Consider the following 21,229-nt stretch of genomic DNA (forward strand, 5'->3'; position numbering starts at 1 on the left):
AGATACCCAAGTCATTGGGTGTATTTAAGGCAGAGATTGATAGGTATCTAAATAGTCAGAGCATCAAAGGTTATGGTGAGAAGGCGGGGGAATGGGACTAAAGGGAAGATTGGATCAGCTCATGATGAAATGGCAGAGCAGACTCGATGGGCAGAATGGCCGACTTCTGCTCCTTTGTCTTATGGTATATATATATACTGTATGTGCCTAAGATTTTTGTACAATACTGTATTTATAATCCCTGAGAATAAGTTTGTAAGATCTACCTTTTAGTAACAATGATCAGAGAGGCGCAGAGAGAATCTGCAATTACCAACAAGTACCCTTATTGTCTCAATAAGAACACGTGAATTTACACAACTGAATACCTGTCTGCACACCTGCAAAGTTTTCCTGACCTTCCATGAACAGTCAAAGAATAGAAAAGGTAATGCCAGTAAAAGGAGAGGCTGTACTTGATGTGGTATTGGGAAATGAACCTGGTCGGGTGTCAGGTCTCTCAGTGGGAGAGCATTTTGGAGATAGTAATCACAATTCTATCTCCTTTAACATTGCATTGGAGAGGGATAGGAACAGACAAGTTAGGGAAACATTTAATTGGAGTAAGGGGAGGCTTATGAGGCTATCAGGCAGGAACTTGGAAGCATAAATTGGAAACAGATGTTCTCAGGGAAATGTGGCAAGTGTTCAGGAGATATTTGTGTGGGGTTCTGAGTAGGTACGTTGCAATGAGACATGGAAAGGATGGTAAAGTACAAGATCCGTTGTGCACAAAGGCTGTTGTAAATCTAGTCAAAAAGAAGAGCATACGAAAGGTTCAAAAAACTAGGTAATGATATGAATCTAGAAGATTATAAAGCTAGCAGGAAGGAGTTTAAGAATGAAATTAGAAGAGTCAGAAGGGGCCACAAGAAAGCCTTGGCAGACAGGATTAAGGAAAACCCCAAGGAATTATATAAGTACGTGAAGAGCAAGAGGATAAGATGTGAGAGAATAGGACCAATCAAGTGTGACAATGGGAAAAGTGTGTATGAAACTGGAGGAAATAATGGAGGTACTTAATGAATACTTTGCTTCAGTATTCACTATGGAAAAGGATCTTGGCGATTGTAGGGATGACTTGCAGTGGACTAAAAAGCTTGAGAATGTAGTTATTAAGAAAGAGGATGTGCTGGAGTTTTTGGAAGGCATCAGGTTGGATAAGTAACAAGGATGGGGCAGGATGTACCCCAGGCTACTGTGGGAAGTGAGGGAGGAGATTGCTGAGCCTCTGGCAATGATCTTTGCATCATCAATGGGGACGAGAAAGGTTCCAGAGGATTGGAGGGTTGCGGATGTTGTTCCCTTATTCAAGAAAGGGAGTAGAGATAGCCCAGAAAATTATAGACCTGTGAGTTTTACTTCAGTGGTTGATAAGTTGATGGAGAAGATCCTGAGAGGCAGGATTTATGACCATTTGGAGAGGCATAATATGATCAGGTATAGTCAGCATGGCTTTGCCAAAGGCAGGTTGTGCCTTACAAGCCTGACTGAATTTTTTGAGGATGTAACGAAGCACATTGATGAAGGTAGAGCCGTAGATGTATTGTATATGGATTTTAGCCAGGCATTTTATAAGCTATCCCATGCAAAGCTTATTGAGGAGGTAAGGAGGCATGGGATCCAAGGGGGCATTGCATTGTGGATCCAGAACTGGCTTGCCCAGAGAAGGGAAAGAGTGGTTGCACACAGGTCATATTCTGCATGGAGACCAGTGACCTATGGTGTGCCTCAGGGATCTGTTCTGGGACCCCCACTCTTTGTGATTTTTATAAATGACCTAGATGAGGAAGTGGAGGGATGTGTTAGTAAATTTGCTGATGACACAAAGATTGAGTGTGTTGTGGATAGTGTAGAAGGCTGTCAGAGGTTACAGTGGGACATTGATAGGATGCAAAACTGGGCTGAGATGTAGCAGATGGAGTTCAACCCAATTAAGTGTGAGGTGGTTAATTTTGGCAGGTCAAATATGATGGCAGAATATAGTATTGATGGTGAGACTCTTGGCAGTGTGGAGGATCAAAGGGATCTTGGAGTCCGAGTCCATAGGATACTCAAAGCTGCTGTGCAGGTTGACTCTGTGGTTAAGGAGGCATACGGTGAATTGGTTTTCATCAATTGTGGGAGAGGTAATGTGGTCAGACTCCACTTGGAGTACTGTGCTCAATTCTGGTCACCTCAGTACAGGAAGGACGTGGAAGCCATAGAAAGGGTGCAGAGGAGATTTACAAGGATATTGCCTGGATTGGGGAGCATGCCTTATGAGAATAGGTTAAGTGAACTTGGCCTTTCTCCTTGGGGTGACGGAGGATGAGAGGTGACATGATAGAGTTGTACAAGATAATGAGAGGCATTGATCGTGTAGCAGTCAAAGGCTTTTCCCCAGGGTTGAGATGGCTAGCACGAGAGGGCATCATTTTAAGGTGCTTGGAAGTTTTATTACACAGAGAGTGGTGAGTGCATGGAATGGGCTGCCAGTCATGGTGGTGGAGGCAGAAACGATAGGGTCTTTTAAGAGACTCTGGGATGGCTACGTGGAACTTAGAAGAACAGAGGGCTATGGGTAAAGCCTAAGTCGTTCTAAGGTAGGGATATGTTCGGCACAGCTTTGTGGGCCAAAGGGCCTATATTGTGGGTATGTTTTCTATGATTCTATGTTTCTAAAAGGAGTCTATGCTGGCCATGTGCTCCTCGTGGTCCTGTTCCAATCTCCATGTATCATCATCGTTGATGGTTGGTCTCTGTTGAATGGACAGTTACCACTTTCTTGCATTTGAAACTCCTAACTCTTACAGTGTTCCTCATCTGTTCAAGTGATGCATCTCCAGCCCATTAGCTCAAGATAACCTGACCTACCAGGGTCACCTTCTTATTAGCTCTGGTCCAAAGCTACAGCCAGGATTGTTCTCTGGTCTCTAACCTTAGCCTTATGCTTTTGTTCTTTTCAACTCTGGCTAGTTTAAAGCAGTCAAACTAGGTCATTCAGACACTGATGCAAAATATTTAAGCAGTTCATCCACCATTTCCTTGTCCCCCATTGTTACTTCTCCAGCACTGTTTTCCAACATCCACTCTCGCTTCTCTTTTACACTTTATGTATCTAAAAAAACTTTTGGAATCCTCTTTAATATTATTGGCTAGTTTACTTTTGTATTCTGTCTTTACCTTCTTATTGAATTTTTTTGGTTGCCTTCTATTGATTTTTCCCAATCTACTTACATATTGAAATCCCCCATGACTATTGTAAGATTGCCCTTTTGGCATGCATTTTCTAACTCCCATTGTAATTTGTAGGCTACATCCTTACTACTATATACAACATCCATCAGGGTCTCTTTATTCTTGCAGTTCTTTAGCTTTGTCCACAATGATTCAGCACCTTCGAACTCTGTGTCACTTCTTTCTAATGACTTGATTTCATATTTTACCAATAGAGCACACCTCCCCTTTGCCTTACTGCCTGTCCTTTGACATTAGGCTCCCAGCTATAATCTTCTTTCAGCCATGTTTTAGTGATGCCTACAACATCATACCTGCCAATCTGCAACTGTGCTGCAAGTTCATCTACCTTGTACCATCCCGTTAGAGATGGCGGAAGTTATGGAGTGTGCTGGTTGCCAAGGCTGGTAGGGTGCTAGGTGAGGATAAGAGTAACCCTATTGCTGGTGGAATGGCGGGAGGATAGAGTGAGGGCAGATGTGCACGAAATGGAAAAGATGCATTTGAGGGTAGCGCTGATGGTGGAGGAGGGGTAGCCCCTTTCTTTGAAGGAGGACAACTTTTTCGTGCTGGATTGAAAAGCCTCATCTTGAGAGCAGAAGCGGTAGAGATAGGGGAATTGAGAGAAGAGAATGGTGTTTTTGCGAGTAACAGTGTGGGAAGAGGTATAATCCAGGTAGCTGTGAGAGTCAGTGAGTTTATAACAGTGAGAGTCAGTGAGTTTATAACAGACATCAGCAGATAAGCTGCCTCCAGCGATAGGGACAGAGAGATTGAGGGAGGGATGTGTTGGAAATGGATCAGGCAAGTTTGAGGATGGGACATTCCCCATTCCCATTTCCCTCTCTCACCTGATATCCTTAGTTGCCCATCATCTCCCTGTGGTGCTCCTCCCCCTTTTCTTTCTTCCATGGCCTTCTGTCCGCTCCTCTTAGACTCCTCTTTCTCCATCCCTGTATCTCTTTCACCAACCAACATCCCAGCTCTTCACCTCACCCCTCGCACCCCTGTTTCATTAGTCACCTTATCTTTCTTCCTCCGCAACCCTCACCTTCTAACTCTGACTACTAACATTTTTTCTGCAGTACTGATGAAGGGTATTGGCCCAGAACGTTAAATGTACTCTTTTCCATCATTGGCACCTGGCCTGCTGAATTCCTCCAGCATTTTATGACCTTCAGTCTTATACTCACCCTTTTCAACTTTGTCAGCCTTTTATGTTGTAACTCATCCTATTGACTGCAATTTTGCCCTGTCAACAGACTCTTCTCACTGCACACTGCCTCTGTTAGTAAACCAGCTCCCTCATCTTCAGCACTATCACTTGCCTTTCCCACAACACTTCTTGCACAGCTCAGGACACTGATCACACCGTGCTCAACCCTTTGATTCCTGACTTCCTCTGAGGCCTTATGGACATCTGCCTCCACAACCTCTCCACTCTAGTTTCCATCTTCCTTCAACTCTAGTTTAAACCCCACTGTGCAGCATTTACAAACCCTCCCACTAGGTTACGAGTTCTCCTCCAGTTCAGGAGCAAATCATCCCTTATGTACAGGTCCCACCTTCCCTGGAAGAGCCCAATGATCCAAAAATCTTATGCCATCACTCCTAATTCAAATCTTTGGCCATATATTAAACTGTATAATCTTCCTTTTTCTGGCCTCTCTAGCACATGGCACGGGTAGCAATCCTGAGATCGCAACCCTGGAGTTCCTACCCTTTAACTTAGCATCTAACTCCCTGAACTCCCTATGAGAACCTCGTCAGTCATCCTACCCATGTCATTGGTACCTACGTGAACTACGACATCTGGCTATTCAGAAGATCTGAGATGTCCATGAGACCATAAGATAACGGACCAGAATTAGACCATTTAGCCATTGAGTCTGCTCTGCCATTTCATTATGGCTGATTCCAGATCCCATTAAATCCCATACACCATATCCCTTAATGCCCTGACTGATCAAGAATCTGTCAACTTCCACTTCAAGTATATCCACAGGCTTGCCCTCCAACACAGTCTGTAGCAGAACATTCCACAGATTCACCACACTTTGGCTAAGAACAACCCCCTTTAAGTTCTAAAAGGTCCCCCATCAATTTTAGGCTGTACCCTCCAATTCTGGGTAAGCCATGCCACTCCCTCGCTCCACTCATTTTTCTAAATTCCAATGTCTTGGCTTAAAGTTCCATACACTCCTCATATGTTATCTCCTTCATTCCGGGAATCATCCTCGTGAACCTCCCCTGGACTCTCTCCAATGACAACACACCTTTCTGAGATGCAGGGCTCAAAACTCTTGGCAATACTTCAAATGCAGCCTGACTAGTGCCCTATAAAGCCTCAGCATTATCTCCTTGCTTTTATATTGTATTCCCCTTGAAATCAATACCAATGTTGCATTTGCCTTCTTTACAACAGACTCAACCTGCAAATTCAACTTCTAGGAGTCTTGCAAAATGACTCCTAAGTCCCTCTGCTCCTCTGATGTTTTAATTTTCTCCCCATTTAAATAATGGTATTGTTCCTTTTACCAAAATGCATTGTCATATATTTCCCAACATTGTATTCCACCTGCCACTTTTTTGCCCATTCTTCTGATTTGTTTAAGTCCTGCTGGATCACATTGCTTCCTCAGCTCTACCTTCCAATTCACTTATCTTCGTATCATCTGCAAACTTTGCCACAAAGTCATCAATTCCACTTTCTAGATCATTGACCAACCATGTTAAAAGTAGTGGTCCTAATACTGACCACTGAGGAACACCACTAATCACTGGCAGCCAACCAGAAAAGACCCCCGTTATTCCCACTTACTGCCTCCTGCTTGTCAGCCATTCCTTTATTCATGCCAATATCTTTCCTGTAACAGCATAGATTTTATCTTGTTAAGCAGCCTCATGTGAGGCACCTTATCAAATGCCCTTTGAAAATCTAAGAAAATGTCATCCACCTCCTCTCCTTTCTCCACCCTGCATGTTACTTCCTTGAAGAACTCTAACAGATTTTGGTCATGTTTGACAAATCATATTGAATTTTTTGAAGAGGTTACGAGGAAAGTTGACGAAGGTAAAGCAGTGGATGTTGTCTATATGGACTTCAGTAAATCCTTTGACAAGGTTCCGCATGGAAGGTTAGTTAGGAAGGTTCAATTGTTAGGTATTAATATTGAAGTAGTAAAATGGATTCAACAGTGGCTGGATGGGAGATGCCAGAGAGTAGTGGTGCATAACTGTTTGTCAGGTTGGAGGCTGGTGACTAGTGGTGTACCTCAGGGATCTGTACTGGGTCCAATGTTGTTTGTCATATACATTAATGATCTGGATGATGGGGTGGTAAATTGGATTAGTAAGTACGCAGATGATACTAAGGTAGGTGGCGTTGTGGATAATGAAGTAGGTTTTCAAAGTTTGCAGAGAGATTTAGGCCAGTTAGAAGAGTGGGCTGAATGATGGCAGATGGAGTGTAATGCTGATAAGTGTGGGGTGCTACATTTTGGTAGGAATAATCCAAATAGGACATACATGGAAAATGGTAGGGTATTGAAGAATGCAGTAGAACAGAGTGATCTAGGAATAATGGTGTATAGTTCCCTGAAGGTGGAATCTCATGTGGATAGGGTGGTGAAGAAAGCTTTTGGTATGCTGGCCTTTTTAAATCAGAGCATTGAGTATAGGAGTTGGGATGTAATCTTAAAATTGTACAAGGCATTGGTAAGGCTGAATTTGTATTGTATACAGTTCTGGTCACTGAATTACAGGAAAGATGTCAACAAAATAGAGAAAGTACAGAGAAGATTTACTAGAATGTTACCTGGGTTTCAGCACCTAAATTACAGGGAAAGATTGAACAAGTTAGGTCTTTATTCTTTGGAGTGTAGAAGGTTGAGGGGGGACTTGATAGAGGTATTTAAAATTATGAGGGGGATAGATAGAGTTGGCGCGGATAGGTTTTTTCCATTGAGAGTAGGGGAGATTCAAACAAGAGGACATGAGTTGAGAGTTAGGGGGCAAAAGTTTAAGGGTAACACAAGGGGGAATTTCTTTACTCAGTGAGTGGTAGCTGTGTGGAACAAGCTTCCAGTAGAAGTGGTAGAGGCAGGTTCGGTATTGTCATTTAAAGTAAAATTGGATAGGTATATGGACAGGAAAGGAATGGAGGGTTATGGGCTGAGTGTGGATCAGTGGGACTAGGTGAGAGTAAGCGTTCGGGACAGACTAGAAGGGCCGAGATGGCCTGTTTCTGTGCTGTAATTGTTATATGGTTATAGATTTGTCAGGCAAGATTTCCCTTTACAGAAACCATCTGGACTTTGACTTATTTTACCATTTGTCTCTAAGTATCCCAAAACCTTATAATAGTCTCCAATACTTTCCTAACTGCTGAGGTTAGACTAACCGGCCTATGATTTCCTCTCTTTTGTCTTCCTCTCTCCTTAAAGAGTGGAACCCAGGAGGCAACGTACCATAAAAGGAATCTCATTCCCTCCCACAGAACCTTGTGTCCATTCGCCTAACTAATGAATCCCCTATCACCACAGCATGCTTCTTCTCCCCTCTTCTCTTCTGCCTCACAAAGGCAGACAAAGGCAGACTGTGACTTTCCTCTGTTAGGTCATCACCCCTGTTGTTGAGGGGGTTGGTTACAGGAGTACTGGCTCCTTAATCCCCTTTCCCTTCCTGACTGTCACCTGGTTTCCAGTTCCAGCTCCAATTCCTTAACACGGATTGTTAGAAGCTGAAGGTGGATGCAGTTCTCACAGTTGTAGTCATCAGGGACACTGGAGGTATCTCTGCCTTCCTTTATCCTGCAAGAGGAGCACTCAGCTAAGCTGCCTGGCATCTCTACTATCCTATTTGAGCAGATATAAAGAAAGGAAAGGAAAAAAAAGCCTTGAACTTTGCTCTCTCTGACTGAAACCACTCTTCACGGAAGTCTCGAAGAGCTAAAGCCTCAAGCTCACTGCTCTGACCCAGACGATGGGCACTGCGACGATGGCTGCTGTGCTTGCCCCTGCCCTCCTTTAACTAGCTCTTACTAATTAATCCCAAAAGTCGTACGGTCACTGGTCAAAGCTCTTCTTTTCTGTAGTGACCCACTGCTGCTTTTTGTACTCAGGTAGCGGGCCTGATGAAGTCCCCTCCTCTCAAAACGTCCAATATCCAGACTGGCCACTGGTCAAAGCTCTTTTTTACAAATATGTTACCAGGACTGGCTGGCTTACATTACAAAGTGAGGCTGGCGCATGCTGGGATTGAATTCCCTGGAGCATGACACCTGAGGGGATGGCTATATAAATGCATTGGGGGCAGAGATAATGTGGATGGTCACAGTCTTTCCTCCACAGAGTAGGAGAATCCAAAACTACAGGACATAGAATTCAGGAGAAAGATTTGAAGGAAACTTGTGGGACAAGTTTTGCTGTATCAATGTACGGAATAAACTACCAGACCAAGTGGTAGAAGCAGGCATAATCACAAAGTTTAAAAGACATTTGGACAGATTGATGGATCGGAAAGTTTTGTAGCGATATGAGCCAATTGCAGGCAGGAAATGGGAGTGATTCAGGAAGGCACCTTGGTCAGCATGAGTGAGTTGGCCCAAAGAACCTGTTCCAGGGCTGTATAACGGTGTCCATTCTCTTGTCTACAGACTAACAGTCAGACTGATCTTCAGGTTTAAATTGAAAAAAACCCACACTATCACTTACTCCACTAAATTCATAACAAGTGTGGTTTAGACATTTGCCTCCAAAAGTTCCTCGGGTTTTTGATCCCTCTGATCAGAGAAAGAGGTCTTTATGCTCTGTCCAGGCTTTACATTGTTTTATATTTCTCAAATCACTCCCTCCTCTGCCTCTCTGTTCCAGTGAAGACAATGGTAGCCTATCTAATCTTTACTCATGGCTGTGCTTTTCCATCCTGGTACATTCTTGTGAGCCTCCTTTGCCACTATTCCAGTACAGCCCCATCTTCCCTGTAATATGGCAACCAGTACTGTACAGAGTACTCAAGCTATGAACTAACTGGTGTTACAGCTTAAAACGCATGGTCTTTGTTGTGTATTTAATATTTCAGTAATATTTGAATAATATTGTAAATATATTGTTTGAATAAGCATTCTTATTCACTTAAATAATTCACTCTATGTTATATGTAAAAATACATGAATTGCGTGTTGCATATGCTATCACATGATCAGTGCGCACCTCACTTAAATTCACTTTCTGGACTTTTCCTTTCAATTAATTTAAGATTTTGGAGTTAGAAGACATAACAGTGGTGATAAGCTATTTTAAAACACACCTATTGTTAAAATGAAGTGAGATGTTAGACTTACTAAAAAACAGAGGGAGAAATGGTCGCGTTAAAAAACATCAGCACACCACCTGTTTTTTTGGGAGGGAAGACACAGTCAATTTAATAAAGGCAGTAAACTGAAGACTTCATGGGTTAATAACCAACACGTACAGGGTGATAATAATCATTTATATATAAGAGTAGAAATGGCCAATTACATCAGGAAGATTGATACATTTGATTATAGAACAGATAGCTTGATTTTATATACTTAAAACAGATTGAGCAGTATTTTAATGCAAATGCAATACGGTAGAGAATGAGAAACAAAAGGCCAATTTTGCTGAGTGCCTTCATTTTAAAGGCACACAGATTATTTCAAAAAATAATTGCTCCATGAAGCCAAAATGAGCTTTGCTGATAGCATGAAAATAATGCAGGAACATTTAGAACCAAAACCATTGTTGATTGCAGAATGTTTCAGGTTTCATAAGCAAAATCAAAAAGAAGGGGAGCCCATTTCAGTGTATATAGTTGAACTGAGAGAATGTCTGAGCATTGTTAGCTCAATGATTGCACTTTATGATACATTGAGAGATCATTTAGTTTGTGGAATCTTACAAGAAAGCATTCAAAATTGGATTATAACTAAAGCACAGTTTACATTTTTAAATGGTGTGGCTTCTGTCAGTCATGGTCGACCATGGGTACTGTGCCTCTGGTAGTCACTGGGAGTGGCTTCTCCAGGGCACAAGCCAGGACAGAGTAGATACGGAGATCCGTCTGTTGTTCATGCAGTGGAACCCCTTCTCCATGATGACGACAGGTCCAAAGGAACGACAAAAGTCAATACACTGCTAGCAGCATCACAGGTGTTGCCGTGCTACTGCTGGGTATAGAAGCCTTCGGGACTCTGACACCAGATTTTTCCTTGGGGTTTACTCCCAAAATCTTTCCCGTGAGCAGGTATAGCTGCAAGGCAGTGGAGGTTTGAAATTGGAGTTTTCCCTCTCCTAGATGAGCTACCATCTGTGGTTAATGAACCCCATCTGCTCGGAGCAACTGGTTTTAAGGTGCCTTTGCCCCTTCTCCTGTCAGTGAGAACAGCTCCACCGGGCGTAAGAACTATGCCACACGTGAAGGCCAGGAGTTGGACTTGTTTGTCAGAGGCTGTTTGAGATGCACGTCATGAAGAGCATTTGTTTAGCAGTGGGAGCTCGTCCCCACTACCACCCTTCAGCTATGACTACCCTTGAAGTCACATTTTTAAAAGAGCAGTTGAACTAACTGTATTAATGGAGACAGCGGACAGAAGCACAAATAAGGGATGAAAATGAACATGAACAAAAGTCTAAACAAATACCAGCTTGGCCAAACAGATTGTGTTACCATTGTGGCAGAGGCTCACATACACCAGACCAATATAGGTTTAAAGCCGAAACTTGCAGAAAATACAAGAAAGGACATATACAAAAAACATGTTAAACAGACAAAAGGAGAAGAGAGAAAAGTAAAAAGTTAAGTTGAAGTTTCAAAAAGAGAACTAATCTGTATGTCTTTGATGTAAAATCAGTTAATGATGAGAATGACAGAGGACTGGGTAGCCTTCAGATTTACAATTTGAAAACAAACAATAGACAAGCAATATGGCTTACACCAGAAATGAACAGCAAATTAATTAAAATGAAATTGGACACTGACTTGGCTGTGTCAGTCATTCCACAAAATGAGTTTGAATGTTATTTCAAAAAATACTGAACTGAAGCCTGCAGATATCTAACTAAGAACATATACCGGAGAAAAGATAACTCCTATGGGAACGGCATCTGTAACAATGAAATACAACAACCAACAAGCTGCAATGGGTTTGGATGTGGTAAAAACATGAGGGCCAGCATTGTGGGGTTCTATTAGGCTGAGACAACTACAAATTGTATGCCACATCCCCTGAAATGAAGCCAACTGAAAGCAAATTAAGGAAGTTACTGGATGATGCCACAACTACCTCCATACTGTATCCAACAGAGAGCAAATAGGTGTTGGTACCAAACTCTCTGCCACTGGTTAGAAAGCATTTTGGACAAAAGAATAACCATTCTGCTCAAAAGCATGAAAGTGCTGAAAGCAGTGGTCTGACTACAACAGTTTCTGAAGGTCTGAGAAACCTCTGATATGTTAATCAGGCAGTCACTTGCATAATGTGGCTCCATTTTAAGCTGGAAGAGAGTTCAAGGAGGTTCAGAAAAGTTGCAAGCATTCAGTTTTTGAGAGTATAAAGAACCAGAAGCTATTCTGCATGTACAGGTGTCCCCCGCTTTAAGAAAAGTTTGCTTTATGCCGCTTTGCTTTTACGAAAGACCTACGTTAGTACCTGTTTTCACTAACTGGAAGAAATCTGAAGAGGATGTTAGCTTTTATGAAGGAAGGCACCCACTTTAAACTTGTGTTTACCTTGAGAAAGACTACCATGACCGTGAAGCCTTGCGCAGGCAGGTGTGTGTGCATGTGTGATATTTTTTCTACAAGTTGGTTTTTGGCCAAATCTTCCCGATTCTGATAAGTGAAACTACACTGTACATACATCATTTCTACTTGACATAGGCTGTGTATTTATCATATCATTCCTGCTTTTACTACATGTTAGTGTTATTTTAGGTTTTATGTGCTATTTGGTATGATTTGGTAGGATATTTTTTAGGTCTGGGAATGCTCAAAAAATTTTCCCCTATAAATTAATGATAATTGTTTCTTCACTTTATGCCATTTTGGCTTACAAAAGGTTTCATAGAAACGCTCTACTTTTGGATAGCGGATTTAAGGTTATTGCATGAGCTTCAAGTGGGAGACAAAAAGCTGCTTGTAAAAGTAGATGCAAAGACCAAAGTCCAGCTGGATGAGTGGAAGGTCAGAAAGAAAGGAGTCAATGGAGATATGAAAACAGAGGTTGCATCAGATGATGCTGTGGACAAGAAAACCAAGAGGAGAGATCAGATCACATGGGGAGCAATACAGAGATTAATAAGTGAACACTCCAGTGAACTAAACAAACCTTACCAAGATCAAGATGCACAAACTAGAAGAAGAAAAAAATGAAGAAAAGTGGTTACCGCTGTCAGAACCATTTCCTGTAGACTCAGAGTCAGCTTCTACAAGCACCACGGAGGAAGCCCCAGAACCTGAGGTTGTTTTCACAGCCACATGTCTCACTTGCCAAGCAGAATGATCCCCCATGTCAGGAAAGATGTTATCCCACAAGAGTAAGGAACCCTCCACAGCGATTAAATACTTGGGCCCGAATGGGAACATTTACAATTTACTATGCTATATAGGAGTTGTATTATATAATATACTGTCTATATAGTTGAGATGCATTCTTTATAGTTGGACCTTATAGCTAAGCAGGGATGAGTATTGTGCATTTAATATTTCAATAATATTTGAGTGATCTTGTTCCTTCAGAAATTCCTGCTCTTCCTCAACTGGTGTTCTAGGGTATTGGATTAATGGAGTAAATTTAAATAAACACCTTGTGTACTCACAGTTAGGCAGTACCTTCTGAGAAGAAGTATGTGCTGCATAAGGTTTGAAGTTAAAGGCAGAAAATGAAGTATTCTTCTAATTCACATTGACTGCATGCTTGCCATATGGTATAGAATCTAAAAAAAATGTGCTTACCCGTGACTCTGACTTTACATCAGTAACAATAGCAGATGGTTTTGCCACATTCTCACATCTATTCTTATTTATAATCCCTTGGATTTCATCCTGATAATTAAGAGACAATAATTACTCTGCACTATCTTAAAGCTCTTGACGTTAAAGTGCCGTTAATTGTGTTTATATCCTGTTTACTGAAACTGAAATTTAGAAAGGCATAAGATAGTTCTTAAGAGATTTACAAATTTTAATATTGTTATTTAATAAGACAACAAGTAGGCATAGATACTGTTTAGTTAGCTACTACACTGTTATATGCTTCAAAATGACTTTGATCTGGAACGTCTATGGGAAATTCCTAACAGTCAAGTGGTCATTACAGTATAGTTCAGCAGTGAAATTAATTGCCATGAAATACATTACCAGCATAATTGTTGTGATATTGCAGCATCATGAAAGCCCACCCCTGGAATACAGGAGTCTTGCTGAAGGGTCTCAGCCCGAAACATCGGCTGGATACTTTTCCATAGATGATGCCTGGCCTGCTGAGTTCCTCCAGCATTGTATGTGATGCAGGAGCAGGTGAAGGCTTGTTCCAGTATACTTTAATATTACTGTTAAATAAGTGCACACCTTGGAAAGGAATGGTTTGAATTAGGGTCTTCTACCAATACCCTGCGAGATGACAAAGCAGTAAAGAAGCGCAGTGTTACTGCAGTCCAAAGCTTCACGACAGTGGTGAAAGTAGGGATATAGCTTTTTAACTAATACTGGAGTAAAGTTTTACCTCCAGTGATGGCCTGCTCATGTATTCCAGGTCTGAGCTTTTATGTTGCTGGAATATCACGACAATGATGTCAGTTACATATTGCATGGCAATTAATTTCTCTGCTGAACTACAGTGTAATTCCCATGGAGTGCTGATCACAATCATCTTCCAGCATAAACGGTGTACCAACTAAGTGATTAAATTTCCTGATCCTAAAGTTTACATGACTGTTTTGGTAAATGTTTTGTGAACTTTCTTCTAGGTCAGCTGTTTGCTGGAATCCTTTGGCCATGCAAAAACCACATTAAATGTGTCGTCCAGCCGCTATATTAAATATCTAGAACTGCAATTCAATGAAGGCAAAAGGACTTTGACTGGAGGTAACACTTTTGGTAAAACCCCTCGGGATTTTGAAACTGATGGCCTGGATTATGGCTTCAGGAATCTGAGGAACATATTTTCTAATTTTTCAGGGCTTTACATTTGTAGTTTCCCTCAGAGAGATTTTTTTTTAAAAAAAAGTTGTAGCTTCTTTTGCAGAAATGGAATGAAATTCCTGCTTGTTAATATTGAGTTTCTGGTTGGCTGCCAACGTCTAGTGGTGTTCAGCAGGGATTGCGGTTGGGACCACTTCTTTTCACAATGATTTGAATGATGGAATTGATGGTTTGTGACCAAGTTTGCAGATGATATAAAGATAGGTAGAGAGGACAGATTGGCAGAATGGACAAAGAAGTGACAGGTGCAACATAGTGTAAAGAATTTTATGGTCATGCAGATTAGTAGAAGGAATAAAGATGTAGACTATTCTAAATGTGAAGAAAATTCAAAATCAGAGGTGCAAAGGAACCTGGGAGTCCTCGCACAGGATCCCCCTAAAGCAGGGGTTCCCAACCCCTATGGACCCCTTGTTTAATGACATTTAGTTCATGGCTTCAAAAACGTTGGAAACCCCCACCCTAAAGGTTAACTTGCAGGTTGATTCAGTGGTAAGGGAGGCAAATGCAATGTTAGCATTCATTTCAAAAGGGTTAGAATATAATTGGTCTCTCATCTGTCACTTTCCAGCTTGTACACCTCCCCCTTCCTCCTCCTTCTTATTCTGGTTTCTGATGCTTTCCTTTCCACTCCCGATGAAGGGTCTCAGCCTGAAATGCTAAAAAGCATTTATTCCTCTTCATAAATGCTGCCTGACCTGCTGAGTCCTTCCAGAAGTTTGTAGGTTTCTCTGAATGTCTTGATGATTCATTGTACATGTGACAAATAAAGCTCATCTTAAAATCATCCAGTCAATCCTAGCACAGTCCTGGTCTATTGATAGGTATTTAATTAGTCAGGGCATCAAAGGACATGGAGAGAAGACAGAAGAATTGGATTGAGAGGGATAATAAATCAGCCATTATGAAATAGTGCTACAGAATTGATGGGCTGAATGTGCTAATTCTGTCTCTATTTCTTATGGTCTTATAAAAGCAAGGATGTAATGCTGAGGCTTTATAAGGTACTGGTCAGACTACAGTTGGAGTACTCTGAGCAGTTCTGGTCCCCTGGTCTAAGAAAAGATATACTAGCATTGGAGAGGGTCCAGAGAATTATTTCAGGAATGAAAGCGTTAATGTGTGACAAGCATATGATGGCCCTGGGCCTGTACGCACTGGAAATTTGAAGGGTGGGGGGGGGGGGAAGAACCTCATTGAAACCTCTCGAATATTAAAAACAAAGCCTAGATTGAGTGAATGTGGAGAGGATGTTTAGTACAGTGAAGGAGTGTAGAATTAGAGGGACTTTAAATTAGAGGGATGTCCATTTAGAATGGAGTTTAGGAAGAATTCCTTTAGCCAGAGGATGGTGAATCTGTGAAATTCACTGTCACAGATGGCTGTGAAGGCCAAATCATTGGATATGCAATATTAAATGCAGAGGTTTATGGGTTCTTGATTAGTCGGGTCGTCAAAGGTTCTGCCTCAGTGAGGGGAAGGTCAGAGATTAGGGCTGAGAGGGATAATAAATTAGCTGCATTGGAATGGCAGAGTGAACTCGATGGGCTGAATGGTCTGATTTACTACAACAGCCATGTATCCTTTCTGGGAACGTGTCTTCATCGCCAGCTTATCCCACACGGTTTTCAGACTCCTTGATTTGGACCCTCTGGAGATCCCAGGTACTCACATTCAATTGTCTGTCCCACTGCACTCTACACGCCATGCTTTCTGCCATGACCCTATCCCAGTCACTTCCACAACTCTGGAATTCTCTCTCCACCACCTGTAATGGACCTGTACGCTTCTTCATCCTCCGCCGGTTCTACGATTTTAATCACCAGTTCTTTTACTTTATCGTGTCTTGCAAGGGTCAGAAGGTCGCCCATCCACAGACCGCTGACTCTAGTACCGACAGGTCTGGATTCCAGACGGCAATCTCTGCTGCTGACCTCAATGGCTCTAACAATCCCGAGCCCGGACTCTGCTGCCATTAATAGGGCTTCCATCGACCTCGGACATCACCAAAGTGCCGATTGCACAAACCTCCAACTCCGGGCCTGACCTCCGGGCTGGGTCTTCAAACACTGCCGCTGGAACCACCGTCTCCCCTTTCACCACCACCACTCTGCAAACCCGTGGCTCTCAGTTCCCACCAACAGCTTCTTTTTTTTTTTTTCTTTTTCAATCTTTTTATTGATTTTCACATATACACAAAAAAATAACATAGTAATAAGTAAATTATAAATACAATAGACTTGAAATCACATTGATAATAAGATAATAATATCCTACTAAACATCAACAAAAGAAAATACCTTAATCAAGTCCACATGATTATATGAAAAAAAAACAAAAATAACCATTAAAAAAGAAAAAAAAATATTAAAAAATATGTGAGAAAAAAAAATATATATTAAAAAAAAATAAAACACTAAACTAAACTAACATAGGCAATAATAACAGTTTACAAGTATAAGATAGTGTCAAAGAACTCTGGAACTCCCTACCTGAACATGAATAAGCAGAAAGGTCTGGAGAAGGCCAAATTAATTCATATGAAAATGTCGAATAAACGGTCTCCAAGTTTCTTCAAATTTAATTGATGAGTCAAAAATAGTGCTTCTAATTTTTTCCAAACTCAGATAAGAAATAGTTTGAGAAAGCCATTGAAATGTAGTAGGAGGATTTACTTCTTTCCAATTTTGTAGTATAGACCTTCTGGCCATTAATGTTACAAAAGCAATCATTCGTCTGATTGAGGGGGAAAACTGATTACCATCTTCATTTGGTATGCCAAAAATTGCAGTAATAAAATGAGGTTGTAAATCTATATTCCAAATTGAGGAAATAGTAGTAAATATATCCTTCCAATAATTATGTAAAGTGGGACATGACCAAAACATATGGGTCAATGAGGCCACTTCTAAATGACATCTGTCACATAGAGGGTTAATATGAGAATAGAATCGAGCAAGTTTATCTTTAGACATATGAGCTCTATGTACAATTTTAAATTGTATTAAAGCATGTTTAGCACATATAGAAGAAGAATTAACCATTTGCAAAATTTTTTCCCATTTATCTGTTGATATGTTGTATTGAAGTTCTTTTTCCCATTCTTGTTTAATTCTAACTGATATTTCTGGTTGTATCTTCATAATCATATTATAAATAAAAGCTACTAATCCCTTCTGACAAGGATTTAAGGTAAAGATCAAATCTGTAGTGTCCGTCAAAGTTGAATTAGGAAAAGATGGTAAAACTTTATGTAAAAAATTTCTAATTTGTAAATATCTGAAAAAATTAGATTTAGGTAATTCAAATTTATTAGAAAGTTGATCAAATGACATCAAAGTATCTTCAAAAAAGAGATCACAAAAACATTTTATACCTTTCCTTTTCCATATGTTAAAAGCTTGATCTGTCCAGGAGGGTTTGAAAAAGAAATTAAATAAGATAGGGCTATCAAGAACAAAGTTTTTCAAAATAAAAAACTTACGAAATTGAAACCAAATTCGTAATGTATGTTTAATAACAGGATTAAATATTTGTTTATTAAATTTAACTAAATCCGCAGGAAGGCAAGAACCAAGAACAGAGAATAGAGAATATCCCTTTACCTCATTACATTCCAAATTTACCCACTGTGGGCACAGTGGTGAATCCAAATCTAATTTCCAATACAATAAATTACGAATATTATTTGCCCAATAATAAAATCTAAAATTAGGTAAAGCTAAACCACCATCTTTTTTTGATTTTTGTAATTGCTTTTTACTTAACCTAGGGTTTTTATTTTGCCACACAAATGAAGAAATTTTTGAATCAATGTTATCAAAAAAAGATTTAGGAATAAAAACTGGTAGGGCTTGAAATAAATATAAAAATTTCGGTAAAATCATCATTTTGACAGCATTAATCCGACCAATTAATGATAAAAACAAAGGAGTAAGTTGATGAATTTGATGAAGCATAGGTAAAAAATTCAGTCTAAATAAATCTTTATATTTCTTGGTAATTTTTATACCTAGATAAATGAAGTTATCAGTAACAACTTTAAATGGTATCCTATCAGTCAATAAAGTTTGTGCATTTAAAGGAAATAATTCACTCTTATCTAAATTTAGTTTATAACCAGAAAAAGTACCAAATTGAACCAACAAGGATAAAATAGCAGGAATAGACCTATCAGGGTCAGAAATATATAACAGCAAATCATCAGCATAAAGAGATAATTTATATAACTTCTCATTACGGGTAATACCAAAAATATTAGGAGATTCACGAATAGCAATAGCTAAAGGTTCTAATGCAATATTAAATAATAAAGGACTTAAGGGACAACCCTGTCTCGTACCACGAGATAATTGAAAAAAAGAGGATCTGTGGTTATTCGTAAAAACAGAAGCAACAGGTTTATGATATATTAATTTAATCCATGATATAAAATTAGGACTAAAATTAAAATTTCTCAATGTATTAAATAAATATATCCATTCAACTCTATCAAAAGCTTTTTCAGCATCTAATGAAATAACACATTCTGGGATTGTGGGTGGTGAAGTATGAATTATATTAATCAATTTTCTAACATTAAAAAAGGAATACCGATTCCTCATAAAACCAGTTTGATCTTCTGAAATAATCTGAGACAGTACTTTTTCTAATCTAATAGCTAAAATTTTTGTAAGAATCTTAGAATCTACATTTAATAATGATATAGGGCGATAAGATGTACATAAAGTAGGATCTTTATCTTTTTTAAGAATTAGAGAAATATTAGCTTCATAAAAAGATTGAGGTAATCTCTTCTTAGCAAACGCATCATTAAAAATTTCACATAACCAAGGAGAAAGCAAAGAAAAAAAAGTTTTAAAAAATTCTACTATATAACCATCAGGACCAGGAGCTTTCCCTGAGTTCATTGATGAAATAGCCTCTCCTATTTCCACTATAGAAATAGGAGCATCTAACAGACTATGATCTTCATCAGTCAGTTTAGGAATATTCAAATTGTTAAAAAAATTATCTATCATGGACTGGTCACCATCAAATTCTGAATGATATAAAGATTTATAAAAATCTTGAAAGGTATTATTAATTTCTTTATGATCAGTAGTTAAATTACCGTCTGATTTGCGAATTTTAATAATTTGTCGCTTAGTCGAGATAGCCTTTAATTGATTAGCTAACAGTTTACCAGTACGGTCACTATGAATATAAAATTGAGCCCTGGTCCTAATTAATTGATTTTCAATTGAAGAAGATAATAGTAAACTATGTTCCATTTGAAGCTCAACTCTCTTCTTATAAAGTTCTTTGGTAGGAGTCACGGAATAAATCTTATCAATTTCCTTAATTTTATCCACCAATAAAGCAATATCTAAATATCTTTGTTTTCTTTTACCAACAGAATATGAGATAATTTGACCACGAATAAAAGCCTTAAAAGAGTCCCGAAGTATTCCTCTGTCGATTTCTTCAGTACAGTTTGTAGAAAAGAACAAGTCAATTTGCTGTTTTATATAAGTAATAAATTCTGGGTCTTGAAGCAAAGTAGCGTTAAGTCTCCAAGATCTGGTGTTATTGGAATAGTCCGAAATCTTAATAGATAACTTCAAAGGTGCATGATCCGAAATAGTAATAGAATCATATTTACAATCAATAACATCCGTTAGTAACCGATGATCAATAAGAAAATAGTCGATTCTAGAGTAGCTATGATATACATGTGAAAAAAAAGAAAATTCTTTATCTTTAGGGTTCAAAAACCGCCATATTTCTGTAATTCCCGAGTCAACCAAAAATGAATTAATAAGTAGGGCTGATCTATTCGGAAGAGTGCGAATAGGTTTAGATCTATCCATCGAAGGATTCAAACAACAATTAAAATCTCCACCCATTATCAACATATATTCATTTAGATTAGGAAGAGAGGTAAATAAACGTCTAAAAAATTCAGGGCAATCAAAGTTTGGAGCATAAATATTAACTAGAACAACTTTCCGATGGAAGAGTAAACCAGTTATCAACAAAAATCTACCCTGTGGGTCAGAGATAATTTCATGATGTGTAAACGATATTGAGGGATCTATAAAAATAGACACACCCCTAATTTTGGCGGTACAATTCGAATGAAATTGTTGACCCTTCCAGAACCTAAAAAAACGTTGATTATCCTCCCTCCTGATATGGGTCTCCTGTGCAAAGATAATATTAGCATTCAGTCTATGGAATACTTTAAATATTTTTTTGCGTTTAATCGGATGATTTAAACCATTAGTATTCCAGGAGATAAAGTTAACAGATCTATCCATCATACCAATATTAATTGTGTGTATCATAAAAGGTTAAAAAGACACATAACCCACAATTCAGGAAGGAGGAAAATTGATTCAGGAGCAGCCGGAGAACATGACACCTCAACAATATTAGTAATTTAAAGTCAGCCCATAAACTAAAAGCAAAAAAATAAAAAGCAAAAGCGTGAAAAAAGATCCCTACCCCCTCCCCCCACCCTTCGAAAAAAAGCCAAGCGGCAGGCGCATAATCTAATACTAATATTACCCCCATTTCAAGATGGCAGCTCTATAAAAAAAAGATTAAAAGAAAACTATATATCACCCAAATTAAAATATAGAGTTGCAAAAAAATATATATATCAATCAGAATAAAAGAAAACTAATATAATACAAAAATCATTAATAAAAAAAAGGTATAAACGTCAAAATTTAAAAGTGTAATATACCTTTAAAAAAAA

The 21,229-nt window shown here is 39.2% G+C and overlaps 1 protein-coding gene across 1 annotated transcript in view; it reads left to right on the forward strand.

The window, feature by feature from the left end:
• Positions 1-21,229, forward strand: part of myo16 (myosin XVI) — a 502,924-nt gene that overhangs the window by 280,167 nt on the left and 201,528 nt on the right. The window contains exon 14 of the mRNA XM_059963452.1: positions 14,250-14,367. Coding sequence (XP_059819435.1) covers positions 14,250-14,367 — 118 coding nt within the window. The remainder of the gene's footprint in view (positions 1-14,249; positions 14,368-21,229) is intronic.

Source organism: Hypanus sabinus, chromosome 3, assembly GCF_030144855.1.
Source record: "Hypanus sabinus isolate sHypSab1 chromosome 3, sHypSab1.hap1, whole genome shotgun sequence".
NCBI lineage: Eukaryota > Metazoa > Chordata > Chondrichthyes > Myliobatiformes > Dasyatidae > Hypanus > Hypanus sabinus.